Consider the following 20,106-nt stretch of genomic DNA (forward strand, 5'->3'; position numbering starts at 1 on the left):
TCATCTAAGCAGACGGTGGAAATACTATATTCCCCGTTGATATATATTACTTATCATCGCAAAGCTCCTCGTTGCTGTGAGGTGGTATTGCATGGTCTGGGTGAGTCACAGATTCCCGGACTGTGGAGAATCCCATGTGAAATCTGAGGAGCAGAGGGACACTGAGATGAGGTGTCTGAATCCCCCTTTCCGCACCCCAGTGGGAATATATAGGAACAGCCTCCCCTTCCTTATGTGCCTCTGGGACCACGATTAACAGTAATTAGCATTTACATTTTAGCAGTCTTTTTAAAAGCCAGAGCAAATCTAGTTGCTACCACCAGAACATTGGGGTTTTTTCTTCCCCGCTCAGTTGTTGGTTCGCTAACATTTCAGTGCAGTGGTCTGTCAGATCTTTTTTCTCACAGGGAAAACCATTTCTGATGTCTGCTGTGTTGCTGGTTCTTTTGTTCGTGACAGTTTTTTGTGACTTGGGACTTCTCCATTACTCAGGGTTTGTGTGCTTTTGTAAAATGGGAGATCTTGCATCTTGTTGAGCTGTCGCATCAACTTAAGGAATCTGTTTTCTGCAGCATTTTTCAAAATCCTACTATTTAAGCTGGCAAGATCATCGGAAGGTTTTGGTTGGTCTGGGTTGGGTCTGTTCCCTTCCCACTCACCCCTTTTTCCTCCTGTAATACTAAAAAAACCCAAACATCCCTTTCTGTTGTCAAAAACTTCCCTTAAGTAAAGAAAGTAGGGTCAGGACAGTGTTTGGCACTACACAGCTTAACAAAACACCAGGGAAAAGGCTTTTCCATTTCATATACTCGTGCAGGATTTAGCCATGATGCCGTGGCTGTTGCTAACCCTGCCGTTCTCCAAAGAGGATATTTTGTAGAGTGAGCGATGCTGCCGGGTGCTGCAGGAGGTGCAGCAGGACTGCGCCAGCCCAGAGGGAACACCCCTGCCCGGGATGGGGGATGCCATCTGGGTGGCTGGTGGGCTCGGGACCCCCTCCAGAGATCCTGGCAGCAGCAGGGGTGTCCTGCTGCTGCTGCAACATGATTCCCCATGTGCCCTCTCCTGACCGAGCTGTTTAAAAGTGATAGGCTATCCTTTCCATGTTTAAAATGTCTTTTGGAGTCAGTCAGTAGGCCTAACGAAGGAGTGAGTAACATGCCAAGCTCCTGGGAAGAAGCCCATTTTTGCTTTCTCAAAGTTATATCCCACGATTGTAGGAAAGGAGCCTGATTTTTTTAATTATTTAACTTTTTTTTAATTATTATTTTAATAAGGCCATTGTAAAAAAGGCTTATTGATTCCCAACTTCTTTTGAGTGCAGCCGTGGAAGAATTCACCCATGTATTGCTGAATTTTGCTTCACCATCTGATCACATTTGCTTTTTTGGGGGTCTTTTTCTAAATTACATTTGCAAAGGGAGCCTTCGAAATGTCTTGACAGCCTGAATCAAAACTGTGAAGAGATCTCAGCTGCTCCATTCATCTCAATAGATTTCTGACATAAAATGGGGATTTAGCAAAGCACTGAAATACTTGAGTCTCTTAAAGCGCATGCTTAAGTGCGGCTGAAGTACCTGCATGTTTGTGCAGCTCCGTGGATTTGATACCGTGGGTTGTTGAATCAGGCCTGTTTCACTGCTTATAACCTTAGCAAAGAGAGTCAACTGAAGTGCTTACACTACCACTCTGAATACATCCTTCCTGCCTGCTAAAATCCAAGTAGTACAAATTGAGCTTAATAACAAAATAATTCTGGGACAGCTAGTCTTATTTTCCCCGCTCGCGTTTAGTTCACTGCAAGATTCTGCTGGCAGTTTCCAGTGCATCTAGGAATTTTTCTGGATGCCTTAATTTCATTGCGCTCCGCAGCACTTCACTGCAGGCAGCTAGAACAAGGAGGAATCACTTAAAATCCTACGTTTTAAGGTACTTGGTGGTATTCCTGGAGCTGTTGAGCAACACGCAGCCTTCAATACCTTTATCCTCAATTATCTTTCTGAAGTTTGCATCTATTATTACTCCATCTGGGAAAACAGGGTACAAAAAAGCAAAAGCAGAAGTCAGACAGGCTGTCTGCAGCACAGTGAATAATTGGAGCCCCGGATCCCAAGCTGCTGCTGTAATCACTGTACTGCATTCTTCACATCTGAAATAATTAAAATGACTGTGTGAGCCATTGGTTGATGCGGTGGGCTGTAGCCTTTACACTTGGGCATGTGAGAATGGGAAGTCAGTGAGCTGATGAGAGAACGACTTCTGGCTTTTCCCGGTAGTTTCTAACCGTTACAACACTACATTTATTAATAACTAAAGATTTTAATGTCAGAGGCTAGTTTGATTTCAGCTCTATGAATTCATGGTTTTAACTCATCTCAGCTTAAAAGTGGAACATAAAATTACTACAGGAATTCATTAAAGAACTCCAAAGTGCAGTTAATAAAAATATTTTCTCTCTGTGTGTATATATATACATGCACACCCCTCTCGTCTTCTGTTATTCATTCTAACAACGTGCATGAGTTTGGATAATCTCTCTTTTATTAAGTATTCATGTGGGCCATCTGCTAGCCATTGCCGATTTCCTAAATGAATACTTTAGTTGTTTCTATAGGATTTTTTTATAAGATCTTTAATTAAGACTACAGAAGGCGGCACCTTGACAATACCAAGTTTTATGAGTTATCTCCATTAGATTTGTGTAGCCCTTCTTATCAAGTAATACTAGTCTAGTGGCGTTAATTTACTTTGGCACTCTTCATTTAGCAAAGGGGTTTAACTATAAATACTAGGCTGCAATAGTGGAAAAATGCCTTTTGGATGTTGTTTTGCTAGTTTAGTGAACTGTTGTTTATTTTTTAAATGGCAGCAGCTGGATAACTTGGGTTAACTAGGAGGCTGATGTTTGTTTAGAGTCTCCAATTAGGTTTTACACTTGAGGTGTTTGTTAACTCAAAGAGTTCTTTAAAAATAAATAAGTATCTATTCAGGAGTAAAAAGTCATTGGCTCAGATGTTGTGGTTTAACCTATTAGAAGATGTGTTCTGAAATTTCATTATTTTCTGCAACAGTAGTACTTTAGGGTGAGTGAAGGCTCTTGAAGTTTATTATTATCATTCTTTTTAAATCTTTGCGATGGCTATGTATATTTGTAGTTTGCAGACAAAGAAGAACTCCCAACTGCAAAAGTAAAATTAATACTCTGCACGTATACAGTTCAGTGTGCATTTTAATATTCTCTTACCTTCCCTGTTCTGCCCACAGTTTCTCCCTGGGCCCGTTTATCAAGGCTGTAGGACTGGTTTCCCATGGTATGCTCCGCTTGGGAAGCGTCTCTCCAGGATACAGCATTTGTCTGTGAACCCTGCTGCTGCTTTAGGCCTGTCTAGGTAAACATGGCTTAATCAGCAGTGATTGGTGTGTGCTCTCAGAGGTTCTGAAAATAGTCGCTGGGAAACAAGTGTTTTATTTATTTGTTAGCATACAGGAGTCTAAGACAAGGTAGTTGAAGCAACGGAGAAGAGTGTATATACAGTAGTTACATGGTCAAGAAAGCACATCAACTTTATCAAATTATTTTGTCTCATTAGTTAAATATAATTTTTAGGTCTAGAGATTCATAGATACTAAAGGTCGATATTAAAGGCTAACTGCGATAATTTTACTTCAGCCTTTACTAGGAAATACAAGATCTATTGCTGTTTGGCTTTTCCTTTCGCCTTATTTCTTTATGTTCTTTTTTTTTTTTCTTTCCTCAGTTCTGGTAATATCTGGAAGAGTGTTTTAACAGTGATAAAAATTGTTAACGTTTCAGTGGGTCCAGGAAGTTCTTTGGTACAGTCTATATGTTTTTTAAAAGGTTGCGGAATGGTTGCCTCAGTGTCCAGCTAAACATTAATTTCTGAAGCTGGTTTGGTTGCCACTTGACCACACTTGATTCAGTGGAAGGAAAGCGTACTCTGTTCAAAACTCAGTGGGAATGCTTAGTTACGAGATTGCCTTCAAACCTTCAAAGTTACTACCTGGTTTTCCATCACAAATAAGGCGTAGGTTTAGAGACTTTTTTTTTTTAATGTAATTTCAGTTCTTGACAGGTGACTTCATCACATTGTGTCTTGTACATTAGGTCATGTAAGGTTTTATAACACTGATACCTGTTGCAGCTCTAGGTCAGAACAGGCTCATTACAAGGATTGCTGATGTCCCATTCCTTATGTGTTAAGTACTTTTCAGATTTCATTCTCTTTAATGAGGGTTTCTTTGTATCAACCTGATTGCTATAAAATTATCAATATTTCCTTAGTATTGCCTAATTAAAAAAAGGGGGGGGGGGGGCAAAATACTTCTTTAGAGTAGTTATTGTATGTAAACTGTACTGGCTACAAGGGTCATTTTCTGCAACGGGCATTTTCAGTACCCAAGGGATTTGCATAAAAGCATTGTCTTTTTTAATTACCCAGAGCTGGAATGAGTAAAGTTCTACTGAAGATTGGCTTCATGGTACATTTGTTTGGGACTTTATCTTAAAGGTGACCTGCAAGGCTAGTTTTTATCAGATAGTAAGAAATTTTGAAAAAATATCAATTTTATTCTCTTAAACACAAAACATGGGGTATCACATGCTGTTCAGTCTTTTTAAGAACAGCGTGCTGTCAGCTTAATTCCCTTATGAACTATGAAGACATGGCTGCAGATAAACAGTTTATTTTTGGAAGTTGGAAAACTGCATTTTCCGGATAAAGTCCATTCCCAAATATTTGAGGAAGTAAGGCTAGCTGTATTGATGTTGCAGTTGCTGGGTACTTGATATTCATTGGAAACCTTGGGTTTTTTCATGGATTTGTTATTTCTGGGTTTAGTCCGTTTTGGATTAAACTCCGTGAAAGCCTACCCGGCGGTTTCACAACTTGTTGAAGGAACAGTAAGGTGCTCAGTATGTTTTAATTGTATGAAGCCACATTTAAGTTGTTATATATTTGAACAAACACTGTATCTTCTACAGTTTATCGTGTAAATGCTGATTAATGTAGACATGTATTTGAGAGAAGTACTGAGGCCCCAGTAATAGCTAGCAACTTTTCATTTGATATTTGGATACAAATTTACACTACAGTGCGTTGCTGGTATTGGAATTCTGGTTTGATGGAATTTTGGGGTTAGCTCAGATAGAGTTTCTCTACAAGGCTTAAATCTAGTAAGGGAGTATTTGCACAGGGGGATATATGGGCTGTTAACATTATGGCTATTTAGTTGTTCTTACGATTCTCTGCTCTTTTATGATCAGGTATTTTTTTGACTTCTAGTTGCCTGTAGCTTTTGAATTAAAAAATAGCCTCTGGGAAATATAAAACATTCATTTCCTTTAAGGAGGCAGGGATTTCATCTGCGTACAGCTTTTTAAACTTGTAAATACAAGTTTTCAATGGGTCTTTATTCTGTGAAAACAAATTACAGAGTTAGATGGGTGGAAAGACACTTAGCTTTGCTCACGTTGAATATTTATGCCAGTTTAGAAATGAATGGGTGATGGTATAGGCATGTGAGTTGTAATGATCTCGGTATTGAACTGTGGTGACTGCGCTGTTCATGCTATTCTTGGCCAGTAATACAACTAAAACTGAAGGATGCATCTAGCATAAACACCATTGTTGCGCTTTTTAAAGTGGCTTTTTACAGAATAATAACCTCATCCAAGAAAGTACTGAGTAGAAATGTTCTAAACTTTTTGGAAATAAGAAGACTTCCAGGAAGACTAGGGCATTTGTAGGGTTTTTACTGTTACATGTTTAATACATGGGAAGAATGTGAAGGTAAAAAATCCTCCAGCGGGGGGAGGATTTTGACATCAGGATTTATGTTGTATGAGGAACATAAGCACCCTTTTCACGACTCCTATCACATGATTCTTCTAATGATTTGTGGTATTTGGGAGTTGTGAGAACAACAGATTTCCGCCCTGTTGTGCGGAAATCTGATTTTGCATACTAGATTTTGCATTGCTGGATAGTCCTGGGCAGCAATGACTACTTGGTTTCTACTTCTAATGATATAATCTACCTCCCAAATAGAAATGTACTCATATATATGATATTACCTGTTCTGTTACTTGAAAACAGATTCAACATGAACCAAAACATTTATTTTAGGTATGCATGCCTTTTTTCCCCATTAATTCTTTTAGAGTGATAGTCTGCATGTTGTGTGTATTTACATAATAAGAAGAAAGGTTGATGCAACTCTGAAGTAAAATCCAATGTAATTCTTTTTAAAAAATATAGAGTGATTTAAGATTTTCCTTTCATGTTTGCTATTCCTTATTTTGAGCTGTATGATAGAGAAATTAGATGATCACTTGTAGCTGTGCTTACAATAGTTAAGGTTAATTTTTGTATAAAATTTTCTGCCTCACTTGGTTTCACAAAGTTCTTTAGTTAACATGGATATTGATTTTTAATTTCTTCTGGAATGTGGTTATTGCTTATATATCCTGAATCTCTAAGACAAATGTGTTTTGGTTTTGTTCTGTTTTTTGGTTGTTTTGTTGTTGTTGTTGTTGTTTTTTAAAGGAAAGAAGTCTTTTGCAATTAGATCTTATTTTAAATCTTGTCTTTTCTGTTTTTTGTTTTGTTTGTTTTTTTTCACTTAGGAATTTTATGTGTTTGCTGGAGATGGAGAAAGATGAAAACCAAGCTGGCTTCCTGGAGAAAGAAGGTGGCAAATACTTAATGGAACTTTCTTACTGTGGAACCATGTTTTGAGTACTCCTCTTAGATGTCTTTCATAAGTGTTCTAGATATCAGCAGATTGACATGATTGGAAACCTGGCTCATCGAACAGTATATGCTGGAAGAAGCCTGCTTGGAATATGACGTTTTGTATTGTTTCTGAAAGTCTGTGAGAAAACACTACAGACATCTTCCTATTATTTCTTAACTCTGCATCTTGATTCAGCTACAGCAAAACTAGTCTTTGAAGTGAATAGAACCAGAGCCCTTTTGGAAACTTCTATTGAACATGACTCATGGAGAAGAGCTTGGCTCTGAGATGCACCAGGATTCTGTTGTTCTAACTTACCTAGAGGGATTACTAATGCATCAAGCAGCAGGAGGCTCAGGTACTGCAGTTGACAAAAAGTCTACTGGGCATAGTGGAGGGGATCAAAACTTTAAGATTTCTGGAAATATATTTCCTAGCTGTCAAAGTAATGGTCCAGTTCTTAACACAAATACATATCAGGGATCTGGCATGCTGCACCTCAAAAAAGCAAGACTGTTGCAGTCTTCTGAAGACTGGAATGCAGCAAAGAGAAGGCGGTTGTCTGATTCCATTGTGGATTTAGATGGAAAAAAGGAAGCTTTGTTAGCTGGCATGGTTGAAAATGTGCCTAAAGGCAAACAGGATAGCACATTACTTGCCTCTCTGCTTCAGTCATTCAGCTCTAGGCTGCAGAGTGTTGCTCTGTCACAGCAGATTAGGCAGAGCCTTAAGGAGCAAGGGTATTCCCTTAGCCATGATTCTTTACAAGTGGAGAAGGATTTAAGGTGCTATGGCGTTGCATCCAGTCACCTGAAGACTCTGCTGAAGAAGAGCAAAGCAAAAGATCAGAAGCTGGACAACAGCCTGCCTGATATAACGAAGAACCTGCCCAAAGAGAGGTTTATAGAATCTCCTCATGCGGTGCAGAGTGGACCTAAAGTGATAAATGAGCCACTGTCATGCGCTGCGAGATTACAAGCTGTTGCAAGCATGGTAGAGAAACGATCTAGTCCTGCTGCTTCACCGAAGCCCAGCGTAGCATGCAGCCAGCTAGCTTTACTCCTTTCAAGTGAAGCTCACTTGCAGCAGTACTCCAGGGAACATGCTTTAAAAGCACAAAATGCAAATCAAATAGCAAGTGAGAGACTTGCAGCTATGGCCAGATTACAAGAAAGTGCTCAGAAAGATATTGGCCAGTTCGGTTTAGCAAAAGGGATGACAAGCCATCTTAATGGTCAAACAGGATCATCAACCAAAACAGCGTCTAGCAAAAGCAATATGGCACCGTTTCAGAGTTCAGTAGGAATCATGCATTCACCTCCCAAAACTGTGGGATACAAAAGTACTTCAGAAAGGAGTAACCTGAAAACCTCTCCCAGCAACAGTTTGCTCTTGCATCTACTGAAAAGCCAGAATACCACCAAACATGTAAAAGGGCGTGAACAGAGTGAGAGAGCCAGCATTTTTGAAGACAGCAGCACACCGACAACTATTGATGAGTATTCAGACAACAATCCTAGTTTTACAGAAGACAGCAGTGATGATGAAAGCTCCCATTCTAACTGTCTTCCAATAGACCTATCCTTTAAACAGAGGACAGATAAATCAGATGCGGGTCCACCTGCATCATTGGACAACCTGACTCAGTCCTTGCTTCATAACTGGGATCCAAAGGTTTCCTGTCCAGAAAACAAGGAAGACAAAGACACTCCGAAAGCTTCTAAACTGAATCCTCATCAGAAAGTAACGCTACTTCAGCTGTTACTTGGGCATAAGAGTGAAGAAAAGGTAGACAAGAGTAATGACCCTCAGGGACCACACAGTGCTGCTGATGTGGCTAAATTCACTGTACAGACTGGTAAAAGGACTCCTGTTACCAACAGTCCCAGTGCAAATCGAATGACTCCGTTAAGCACTCCACCTTTGCTGGCTTCTACAAAAGCAGACTCTCCAATAAATCTCTCGCACCAGTCGCTAGCCATCAAGCATGGCTCGCCACCGTATGCCTGCAGCATCCAGCCAGACAGACTGGTGAATCCCGCATCTAAACATTTGATAGACCTTTCTAAAAGCAAAGAAGTTCAAGGAGGCAAGCTGAGCAGGAACGATAGTCCCCAGAACTCTTCGGCATTCAGTGCCAGCAAGCTGCTGCAGAACCTCGCTCAGTGCGGCATGCAGACTTCCGTGTCAAGTGAAGAACAAAGGGCTAGCAAACAGCTGCTAGCAGGGAACGCAGATAAACCTGTTGGCTTGATTGATAGATTGAACAGCCCTCTGCTCACGAATAAATTGAGTACGCATGAAGAAAATAACAAAATATTCAGTTGTCAGCCTGCACCCGCTGAACAAGGACTTCCAGGTTCGGAAATAGAAAATCTCCTTGAAAGGCGCACTGTCCTTCAGCTGCTTCTGGGAACTCCGAATAAATGTAAAAGTGAAAAGAAAGAAAGGATGCTTTTAAGAGATGAAAGTTCTCAAGAACAGACAGATAAGGCTTTGAATGAGCAAATATTGGCGGTGAAAATAAAAACTGAACCATGTGAAGAATCAAATGTTCCTTATAATTCAAATGCACAACAAGTTAGAGAGTGCAAGGGTAACAAATTTCAAGGATTTGTTCATTCACTGCAGAGAAACACAGCTGCTTCTCCAGCATCCAAGGAGTTGAAATCTGAGCCTCTTTCACCTCAAGATTTCTCTTTTTCCAAAAACGGCCTGCTAAGTAGGTTGCTGAGACAGAATCAGGATGGTTACCCTGCAGATGAGCTGGAGAGAAGTCACCGAAACAATGAGCTGACACACCTTGAATCAAAGAGTCTTTGCACAGTGCCGAAGAAGAGGAAGCTTCATGCTGAGCCTTTGGAAAGTCCATTAAAAAAGATGAAAAGTAATGTGTCTGATGCTGCAAACAATCACACTTCTCCTACTGTGGCGCTGTATGGGCCTTTGCTTAACCAGCAAGAACTGAAATTCAGCAGAAGTGATGCTGAATTTAAATATGCTGCGAGTCATGGTTCAAATAATGAAAGTGAAAATAGGAGTTGGTCTAGAGATAGTAAAGGCTTCAATGTGTTGAAGCAGCTGCTTCTCTCAGAAAACTGTGAGAGAGAACTGTCACAACATAGGAGTAACATACTAACAGAGGGCAAGAAAAAAGGAAACAAAACCAGTGCAACAATTAATAAACCTGAATTTAGCATTTCTTCAGTAAATGCATTAATGGGAAGCCCTGCGCAACAGAACAATTGTGCAGATCATAGAACATTTCAGTATCCTGTAGCAGTAAAAAGTCCTGCCAGTTCCCCCTTCCCTGAACATTTGGGTAGTACAGTGTCTAGGCTCGAGTCTGACCAGTTTAGCATGTGTCCCATGCCCAGTGAAAAAGGGCCCATCAGATGGGTGATCACAGGTATGGACAAGAATGATTATGAGAAAGACTCTCCGAGACTGACCAAAACCAATCCAATATTGTACTACATGTTACAGAAAGGTGGCAACTCTGTTAGTAGCCAAGAAGCACATGACAAAGAAATTTGGAATGAACCTTCATTTACTGATAATTCAACTCCAGTTACAATCAAAGAGGAGTTGACATCTGATGCAGAGCTTAAAACTCCTTTTAGTAACTTAAGAAGCCCTTACAACAGCCATATGGGGAGTGAGACCTCTCATCAACATGGTATGAATGGAGAAGTGCATGGACTTCTGGAAAAAGTGCGAACAATCAAAAAAGAGCCAGAATAAACTACAGCCTCCTCAGTGAGTTTACAATCAGTGGTTTTGAATCTTTGTTTAAAAAAAAAAAAAAAAAAAAAAAAAGGAAAATAAAAACGAGTACGAACTTGACTACTGTATAAATTGAGCATGATTTTAGAAAAGCATGGTCTAATTGAAACATGTTTTCATTTGATAAACTTTTTATTTTTCTGGTGATGTTATTTAAAATACATGTAGATAAAATTTGCTTTACAATAGATTGTCACAAGGAAACTAGAAAGGTTGTAATTTGTACAAGACATTTCTGTATGTGTCAGATTAAGTTATGAGTACTCTTTGATCAGAGTCTTACTTGGATCTGCAAGTTTTTGGTATAACATAAAGTGTAAGCGTACAGCCTAGGTGGTGGTAATGCTGCGTTTCCTCCCTCCCTGTAAAATAATCCTTATTTTTTGGAAGCCTGAGCATAGAGACAGTGTACTTTTTTTTTTCTTTTTTTTTTTTTTTTTTTTTTTAATGTTTAGTATGTTTTGTGAAATTTTAAGATTAACTTTTAAGAAATGGAGCAGTTTGTCCAAGGTATTAGCTTGTCATATTGGAAAACCTGTGTCAGTGTTAATAATTGAAATGCACTGAAATGTATTTTTTAGTGCTTCCAAAATTTTTATTGTTATTTTTAAATCTTGTTTGTGGTCCTGCCAGAATAGTGGTGTAAAATCTATTTTTCTTCCTTGCCCTGCTCTTGACAAATGCCTTCCTCAGAATCCTTAGCCATAGTTACGAGTTACTAATTGCGATTAAGGGTTTTTTCTAGGTTTTTATACAAAAGGCAGATTTTCATAGGCCATGCAAATACTGCATGAGTTCTTTCATCGGCACATTCCTGTCACTTTCCTGCTTAAAAGGGGAAAGCCAAAATGCCTCTTGGAGTAGGGAGATTAAGAAAGTGTAGTTACATGCATTTGGTGAGGAAAATGGTGCAAAGTTTGTGAAGCAGATGAGCGCTACTGTCTGTGTAGCCAGCATCCTGCTTCCCCTGCAGACGAATACCAACTGTGCAAAAGCAGCACATCACACTTCCACTCAAAGATGGAATAGGATTTTAATGAAAAATATGTTGGCCTCTTCCTACAGCCAGGGAAAAGAATCCATATTCTGCCAATATTTATTACTCTCTGAACAGCTGATGCATGGTTTAATGCACTACCCTTTCACTGCAGAAAACTTGGGTTTAGAATAATTTTTCAGGTTGCACTGAGGATAAAATTGTGGTTTCGTCGTGTTCTGTAATGGATAGTGGGACATGTCTGAGAAATCCTCCTCTGCCCTTTTCCTCAATCCCCACCTGTGCTGTGATTTGTAACATCTGGCAAGATCAGCCTGAAATGGGAGTAACTGAAAATTGCGGTCAAAGCCGAGACACCTTAAAAGAATTGCTGGCTGGGGAAGAGCCGTGCGGTTCTGCTTTCCTGTTAACACTGTCAGTGTTAATTCCATTTGCAGCTTTTATTTCTCATGTGGGAGGAGGAGGACAAAATCCAGTTCCTTTAAATGATATGCATTATTGGCAACCATAAGTTTTGCTGAACTTTTTACTCCCCTGAAAGAAAATGTTCTCCATAGCTTCTAATTTCACTGATAATCCCCTGTGCTATCAGCAGACAGCTCTGGTTGGCTTGCACAGACAATGAAAGCTACGCTGTGTTTTAATTTTGACTGTTCTCACCACTGAGAGCCAGTGACGTGACAAAACTGCTGTTCTGTCTGTCTCATGCTTGCATAGCAGAGGTGAGTGATGGGGCATTTTGCTCTTTTCCTTTCTGGTTTGGTTTCAAAGATCTTTTTCCAAAACTGCTGGCTTACTAAGACAGAGCAAGATGATGTCCCCCTCTCATCCCCTGCTCCCTGCTTGGGATCAGTTTCCCCTCTTTCCAGTGCAGTCCCTACTGAAAGGGACTTTTCTTGTCTGCCAGCTGGAAAATACACCACTATTCTGTTTTGCTCCCCTCCCCCCACCCCCCCACCCCCCGGGGATACCTTCTTTTAGGGAACACAAATATTTGGCAGTATCTGATATAAAACATTCCCCCTGGTTTATATGAGAAATAACAGAGTGATTTAAAGATATATTTTTATGTTATTTGGGTGAAGCGTAATATATTAATGGGCTGTACAAAGAAGATTTATATTTTAAAACCTTCACACAAATCTAATATCATTTTAAATGTCATTGTCTGAAGTATAATATAAAAATAAAATTTTGTTTGTCTTTAATATTGCATTTATAAGTGGCCCAGTGACAATTCAGATGTCTCATAGAATATTCATTAACAAGATAAAGTATATTTTGGATTGACAGTGGAACTGAATTCTTTTTATATAAGTCAACCCAGCAGAAATATTAAAAAGATGGTATTTGTTCCATCCATTAAATGTCTCTTAAAGTCTTAATTGATTATTTTTCTTGAAACAACATGTATATAGCTAGGAAATATATACAATATAGAATAATAGATGGTCCCCGGAGTAAATACAGGGCTATAATTTACTTGAAGGGCTCCACAGAAAAATGCAGCTTCAATGGATGTGAAATAATCTGGCAGGAAATACTTCATCAAAACAAAGTTGAGGTGAAAAGTAGGGAGGAGAGTTTAACCCTAACAAAGTAATATTGGAGTCTAGGAGTGTGCTTACCTATGTATTTATTCTATGGTAGTCTATTGTTATAATATATACTTTTGAACATTTAGTTTTTAAAGTTTTATAAAACATTTAAGTTAAAATGTTAACAGTTTGACCAGTTAATGATTTAGCTTTCTTTTTAGGTGATGTTAATGAAAGGATATTACCATTCTCACAGACGTCAGTAAACTATAATACACAAGCATTTAAGTTTAGGACACGCTGTTCATGGAAGAATCTTACCTCTTGTAGACTTTGCAATCTTAAGCAGCACGTAACGTAACAATGAGGCCCTTGAGAGAGGGTAGGGCATGCCAACTGGATGCTCTTCAGTCAGCTGCTAAGAGAGCAACAGTCTCCTGTATGAAATTCTCCAGTATCGCTGATGTTACCCCTCCCTAGGGAAGAGAGTCTTCTTTAAAATCTACCCCATCCACATTTACAACCTTTTAAACCTGAGGACCAAAGACTCTTTTAATCATTTATCTTGTAGCGTGGGTCAGTAAAAAGGAGTCACCATAATTTTCCTTAGGGACTTTTCCATCAGAAAAGGGAGGTGCAGAAGCCGAGATTGCTGTACCAGCAGAAGGATGGGTAGAGCTGGCCATGTTTTCCCAAGAAAGTCAAAGATCCTTGATTTCCACCCGTCCCTGTAGATGAGTGACAAACCAAGGCCGTCTGTTGAGTAACACTTTGCTGACTCCTGGCTCCTTGGTTCGGTAGATGTTTACGGCTAGGGTATGCGTTTCAGCTGTCCCCAGTATGCTTCCTCGGTCTGTGGGAGTGGAAGCTTCAAAGATAGCTCTGCAAAGTCAGGAGGCTGGACTTCCAGCTACGCCTTTACATTATAGACCTGAAGAAAAACGGGGCCTTGTCAGGTACTGGTGGCAGTAGCTCTGTAGGCGAAGAGGTGTAGGATCGATGGGTGCTGCTGTGTGCCCTCACCATCAAAGGAGCAGGGAGGGAAGAGGGAACACAGCCCAGCTGCAGCTGGGTGACACTGCTGCGGGAAAGCTGCCGCCACCTCCTGAAGCAGTGAAGAAGTGAGCTGGGGATGTGGCAGTGCCACGCTTGGAAGTTGTAATTGCAACCTGTTGGGACTTAATGCCTGAATTAACTTTAACCTTGCTTAACTGGGAGTAGTTGCAGCAGCAGCAGCAGTTGGGTTGCCAAGTGCCTGCCTGGCGCCTTGCTCGAGGGGGCACCTACAGGCCCCTCGGTGGTGGCGTAGCACTCGGGCTAGCTAGATTCGGGGATTGGCTTGTAACTGCCACGCAGATACGCCTTTTCTTTCCAGAGGAAAGCATACGGGACTGAGATAAACACATTTCTCGTGTCTCCTCTGCTAAAGTTTGAGGAAACAATGGGGGGTAACACATGACCGCAGAATCAAAGGTGTTTTGCTGGAGGGCTTCTCTGCTGGTGCCGCGTAACCGGGCGGCTCGGTTCGAGAAGTTTGTAAACGTTATGAGATCAAAAGGGAATTCAGCCATAACTTTCACTTTTCTTAGCCATTTACTCTTAGTAATGTTTTTAAATTTTTAATTTACCAATGTTTTTAAAAGAAAGAAATGAATGGTTTAAATTTTCCCTGTTAAATGTTGGTGAAAGTATTACAGCTCTCATTGACGTCAGTGACATGATATTACCAGTTTGTTCTCTGCCACATCTTACAGAGGAGTAAACTGGTAAGTATATATTATATATATATTTATATATAATGTAAATATATTGACTTGTTACACCTATAATATGTTGAAATTGGTTTTTAAAAGGTGATGTAAATAGTGGTTTCCTTAATGAAAAATACATATTTTGTATTGTTCTAATGCAAAGGAAAAAACAAAAACCCTTTTAATCTTTTTTGTTATGTATATTCCATGTATAAGTGTAAATATGATCACATAGGTTTAAAAACTTTTGCATGTATGTATACAGTTGCAAGTCTGGAAGAATGTATAGAAAAATACTTTTATTTAAAGTTGTGATTACCTGCTGCATGAAAAGTGCATGGGGGACCCTGTGCATCTGTGCGTTGGCAAAAAAAAAAAAAAAAAAAAAAAAAGTCTTAAGTCAGGTCAGTTCAAAACACAACAGTATTCCACTTCTGGACATGACTTCTGCTGTGGTATTTTAGCTTTGTGAAAGAATGTGCTTCAAATCAAAAGGGTCTGGGGGGAAAAAAAAAAAAAAAAGCAAAACTGCTTTTAAAACATGAAGTGCTCATACAACTATAACCAGTCGTGTAAGTTCAGGACTCCATTTTGCATAATTGAAATATTGTACCAGGACTATTCCGTCCCTGTAAAACAAAAGAATATTGATTTTCATTGCCATACATAAGAATTCGGGATTTTACCACAACCGGTTTTATTGTGATGTGTCTTCAGTAATTTATCTAACTGGTCTCATTTTTTTATTAGAAATTAATTTCCTCATGTGATGTCACAAAACTGTACATACTGCAGTGTGAAGTTTTTTTAAATCTTTCAGTGTTTACTTCCTGCAGAAGATTTGAATAAATGAGAAAAATGCATTGTCTTGATGGTTTTTAAATCTGCTTTATTTCATGTGTACTTTCTGTTATTGGAGTGTTAGTGGGCTCTTTGCATCAGTACTGTTAACGTAAATTTCTGAAAACAAAAATATCTCAAGTAACTTCAGAGACACATAGCCTTCAACAAGGCTACTGACTGGAAATGGAGAGTCATGGAGCTGGAAATCAAATTATCTAAATCAGATTAGCAGCTTTACTTTACAAAGCACTGTATTATGTTTTGTTCAAATATCCTTCTGCTTGTTAACTTGAAATCAGTGACCATAAACTGGAAACCTCTAAATGGGAACTCTAATGTGAAATTCATTTTAAGCAGATGTTGAAACATGTTTCAGGTCCCCTGTGGAGGGCAGGAAAGTTGTGTTTTCCCACTAAAAACTGCTTTCGTCCATATCACGAAGAGGACTTTTTAGTTGTATTCAGTTAAGTTCTTCAGCAAATGTGTTCGGGTTTCTACACATTTACCTATGAGGACTATACAAATACAAAGATTTAACAATGCGCTTGCATCATTCTGCAGCTTTCAAGTTAGCTTATGATTAGTGCAAATGGTGGATTGCAACACTGGAGAAACAGCACTTGCACTAGAGAATTTTTCTTCCAAGATATATAGGCACACTATATCTGGAGTCATACAGTTGCAAGCAAGCACTTGGGTCATGACTGTCTTGGGTAACCATAACAGCTGTTTTCATGAATCATCCTATATTTTCTGATCTCTTTGCAATAAATATGCATGCATAAGATTCTTTGGAAGCTTTCTGGAAAGCATAAACTGTAATACATAAAGTTAATTTTAAAACAATAAATCCAGCTCCCTAGATCTCATCTTCAGCTATGGCTTCATGAAGTATGTAGCTGAGCATTGTGATTGTTCGGTATCCTAAATGGAACAGGATTGGGATACTGTCTGTCTTTGGATATGTCATCTTAAAGTACTTACGTAATGCCACCAGTGATACTGAAGCTGTGCTTCAGAGGGAGAAGACCTTTCACCCAGCTTCTGCGTAGACTCTCAAGGTAGGCTTGCCCCTGATTTGCAGGATGAATGGCTAAGCCAAAAGACAGGCACGTGAAAAAGCAACGTACCTGAGCAGCCAATCTACTCCTCTGGTAGCGGTGCAGCTTGGAAATAATGTCTGAAATACACGCTTCCCCACTGACTTTGTGGGTAGAATCAAACCCAAAGGAACCAAGCAAAACCAACGGTACGCCTGTTTCTTAAGTGGTGGTGCCTTAGCGCAGTGCCTTGGAGCACATGAATATCACTGATTTTTGTTTTATTACTCAGGGGAGCTTCAGGCTCTTGTAACGTCACTATATTTATTCAATTTATTGCGCTATAGCACCAAGTAAAACTTGCTTTGTGTCTACCAGAACAAGCAGGCCTGCAGAGCTGAGCGTATGGTATGCTAAACAGCCTGTGGAGCGACAAGGATGTCAAACGGGTGTAAATATTCTAAGAAACATTTCACTCTGAGTGAACGTTAACAGCATTTGCTTAGTGATTCATAACGAACTCACTCAGAAATGCCTCAAACCACCAGCGAACTCCTTACACAGACCTGTGGTCATGTGGAATCTTCTTGATCTTCAGTTTGTTCCTCGCAAAATGAAAGATGCATGTGGTGTTGATGATTTTTCACAAAACAGCCGCTGGATAAAGAAATGAATTTCTGCTTTGGAGATTTCAAAATGGGGGGGGGGGGGAAATTAGCAATTGTCTTCATGGGACTTGGCAGCCCAATCTGATGCTCCTCAGTGAAATTAACTTGAACATTGTGGGCATCAAGGACAGATGTGGACTCTGATAGATCATGTGCAGGCCTGTGCATTGCAGAAGCCTGTGTCAGAGTGAAAAAACTTGGTGCAGTAATGCAAACATGCCTATACGTAAGAAAAGTAAAGCAAATTGTTCTTCATTGACTGTAAACTTTGTCAAGAAGAATGTCATTTTGAAACTGAAGAATGTAATGACAATATTTTTCTGTATGACACAGTGTGGCACGTTAGGGATGTGTAATGCACCCATGGGAACGTCTGTAGGGACTTGATAGGAGCCTTGAGGAGTAGCTGGGACACGCAGGTAATCATTGTTGATAATATTGTTGTTTCCTTTTGATTGTCAGAGTGACTCAAAGGGAGCACGGCACAAACTCAGGGCATGAAAATCCTGTCTGCTGGTAAATGTCGCTGCCGCTAATAAAAGCATATGATGATCTGAGCTCACAGCAACCCACTTCGATTTGGCTTTTTAAGGACTGCTTGTCCTTAATGAATAAAGAGATTTGTCATTATTTCCAGATTATTTTTCTGATTAAACTACTCAGAATTTAACTGAATGCAAAATGAATATTACTGACTTGTGACTGTGCCAGTTAGATAAGCATGATGCCTGCCTCCACGATTAAACTCAGCATGTGCCTTCAGTGCATCTTGGTGTGTTGGGGAGAGATGAAGAAATAACTGTGTCCCCCTTCACAGCATTAGATGATCTTCTCTTTGCCCAGTCTAGTTTGGGGAGTTGGGGATATTTTCTCATTAGATGGGAGGCAAGCTGAGCTATCCTGTCAGTTAGTGGGGGCTCTCTGGCCTCAGTCTTTACTGAAGCTGGCGTTGACTTTTAAGGTCACCACCCTTAGCATGCTCAGAAATTCTTTCAAACGTTTCATTACGGACCTCAAAGGTGGCTTCTGCAAATGTTTGTGGGTAGCCACTGGGACATATATACATCCAATCTGTTGCTGTTAACCTCTTTGTATTTGCCTGTCTGCACTTTTGCAACTCTAGCAAAATGTCATTGTTTTGCATGATTAGCGCCGATGCCCAAATCTCGTCACTGGTACTGAGGGAGAATAGATGAAATGCAAGCGTGTTTTGGAGTTGGATGCCCTGACACTCAGTCTCTTCTATGCCGTGACTTGGTAAAAGCTTTACTAGGGGTTCTGTGGAAGACAGAAGGAAGTTCCTCTAATACCTCTGTTAGCTGCTAAATTGTGCAATTTTTTTTCAGATGTGTTGTTCACATTTGACTCTGAATGAAACCCTTGGGTGACTCACATGCCGTACGAAGGGCTCAGCATGTGATTCTCCTTTGGTCGTGCTGGAAGCATGTTGTGTTCCTTCTGTTCCTACACGCTGTCCCCGTGCTTGTATGTATCTGTATCCCTGTCCTTTGTTTTTGCTGTGGCAAACCAGTGACTTGGGGATGTTACCTCTTGAGCCACAATTAATTTAAGGGGAGAGGAAGAAAGAGAGGGAAGGAGAATCTTAGGGTAGCAAGCTACAAAGATGTTCTTCTCAAGTGTCTTTTACTTTTTAATCTCACCTCATTTTCCTCTTTTGAGCATGGTCATGGGGAGAAAGTCTTCAATAATATTTGCAGCAACATTTAAGATACATCCAGGAAATAATTAAAAACACCCTCATGCAGCTATTCCTCTCGCAGATACTGAACTATATTTTGTTAGTATATTACCACTGCTTAAATCTCAAGAGTGCTACTGATGCAAGTTTATTTGCTTCCTTACCCAAAATCAAAAGAAGCCTTTCATTTCACTATGCAGAAGTATACCAGTAGCTGGTTGGTTGGCCTGTAAATATGCTTGGAAATCTGAAGGGAATTATTTAGCTAAGCCTTGCATGTAGTGATGTGTCCATCCGCTCATGTGAGCAGCTGTCAACTCTCATGCCATTTTTCTGTTTCCTCTTCCCTGTTATTTTGAATCGTTTAATTTCATTTTTTAAACTACACAGGAGCCCAGTCATCACCCCTGAAGGGCAGAGGAGGCAAAAAAGAAGTATATATATTTTTAGACAAAAAAGCCTGCTTTGAAATTAGTATTTGCCTAAGGTACCGAGTTAGAGCATTTCAATAAGTCAATGCATATTTGTCTCACCTACTGAAAGTATTCACCGAAGGTATTGTGTAGTGCCTGCGTATGAGAAGAAAGGTGATCACATCTAACGGCACCTACCGCCACGATATTTTTACTTTACTTTAGCATGCTGCTTACTATGGCAGAAATTAGTATGCTACAAAGCCTTTCCCTGCGCCCCCCCCCCCCCCCCCCCCCAAAAAAAAAAAAAAAAAAAAGCTATTTTAAGAGGTTTTTAAGCAACACAGAACAGAAGGTGCAAGTCCACAAGTCCAAGGACAGAAAAGGAAAATTAGAGGGGAAAATTTTGTATTTTTTAAGCATCCTCAGCATGGTCCAGCTGGCAGCCTGTTGCCTGCTCCCATTCTGTTCCACCACCCATTTCCCAGAGGGAATACGCAGCAGTGGTGCAGGCAGTGGTTTCTTCCCAGGGGGGCAAATGCTGCCGTTTCCATGAGATCTGACACAGAGAGCTGGGAGCTGGTGGTGGCTGATCTCACCGCTAACAAAACAGTG

General features: G+C 40.0%; 1 protein-coding gene across 11 annotated transcripts in view; it reads left to right on the top strand.

Moving 5' to 3' along the window:
- Positions 1 to 19,779, top strand: part of NRIP1 (nuclear receptor interacting protein 1) — an 84,791-nt gene extending 65,012 nt beyond the window's left edge. For 9 of the 11 annotated variants that reach the window (XM_080374496.1, XM_080374503.1, XM_080374501.1 and 6 more), the window contains one exon: positions 6,647 to 19,779. In XM_080374496.1, coding sequence (XP_080230622.1) covers positions 7,015 to 10,500 — 3,486 coding nt within the window. In that variant the 5' untranslated portion in view covers positions 6,647 to 7,014 and the 3' untranslated portion in view covers positions 10,501 to 19,779. The remainder of the gene's footprint in view (positions 1 to 6,646) is intronic. The other 2 variants (XM_080374497.1, XM_080374498.1) reach the window with 1 other exon arrangement.
- The last annotated feature ends 327 nt before the right edge of the window (positions 19,780 to 20,106 follow it).

This window comes from Falco punctatus (assembly GCF_963210335.1).
Source record: "Falco punctatus genome assembly, chromosome: 2".
NCBI lineage: Eukaryota > Metazoa > Chordata > Aves > Falconiformes > Falconidae > Falco > Falco punctatus.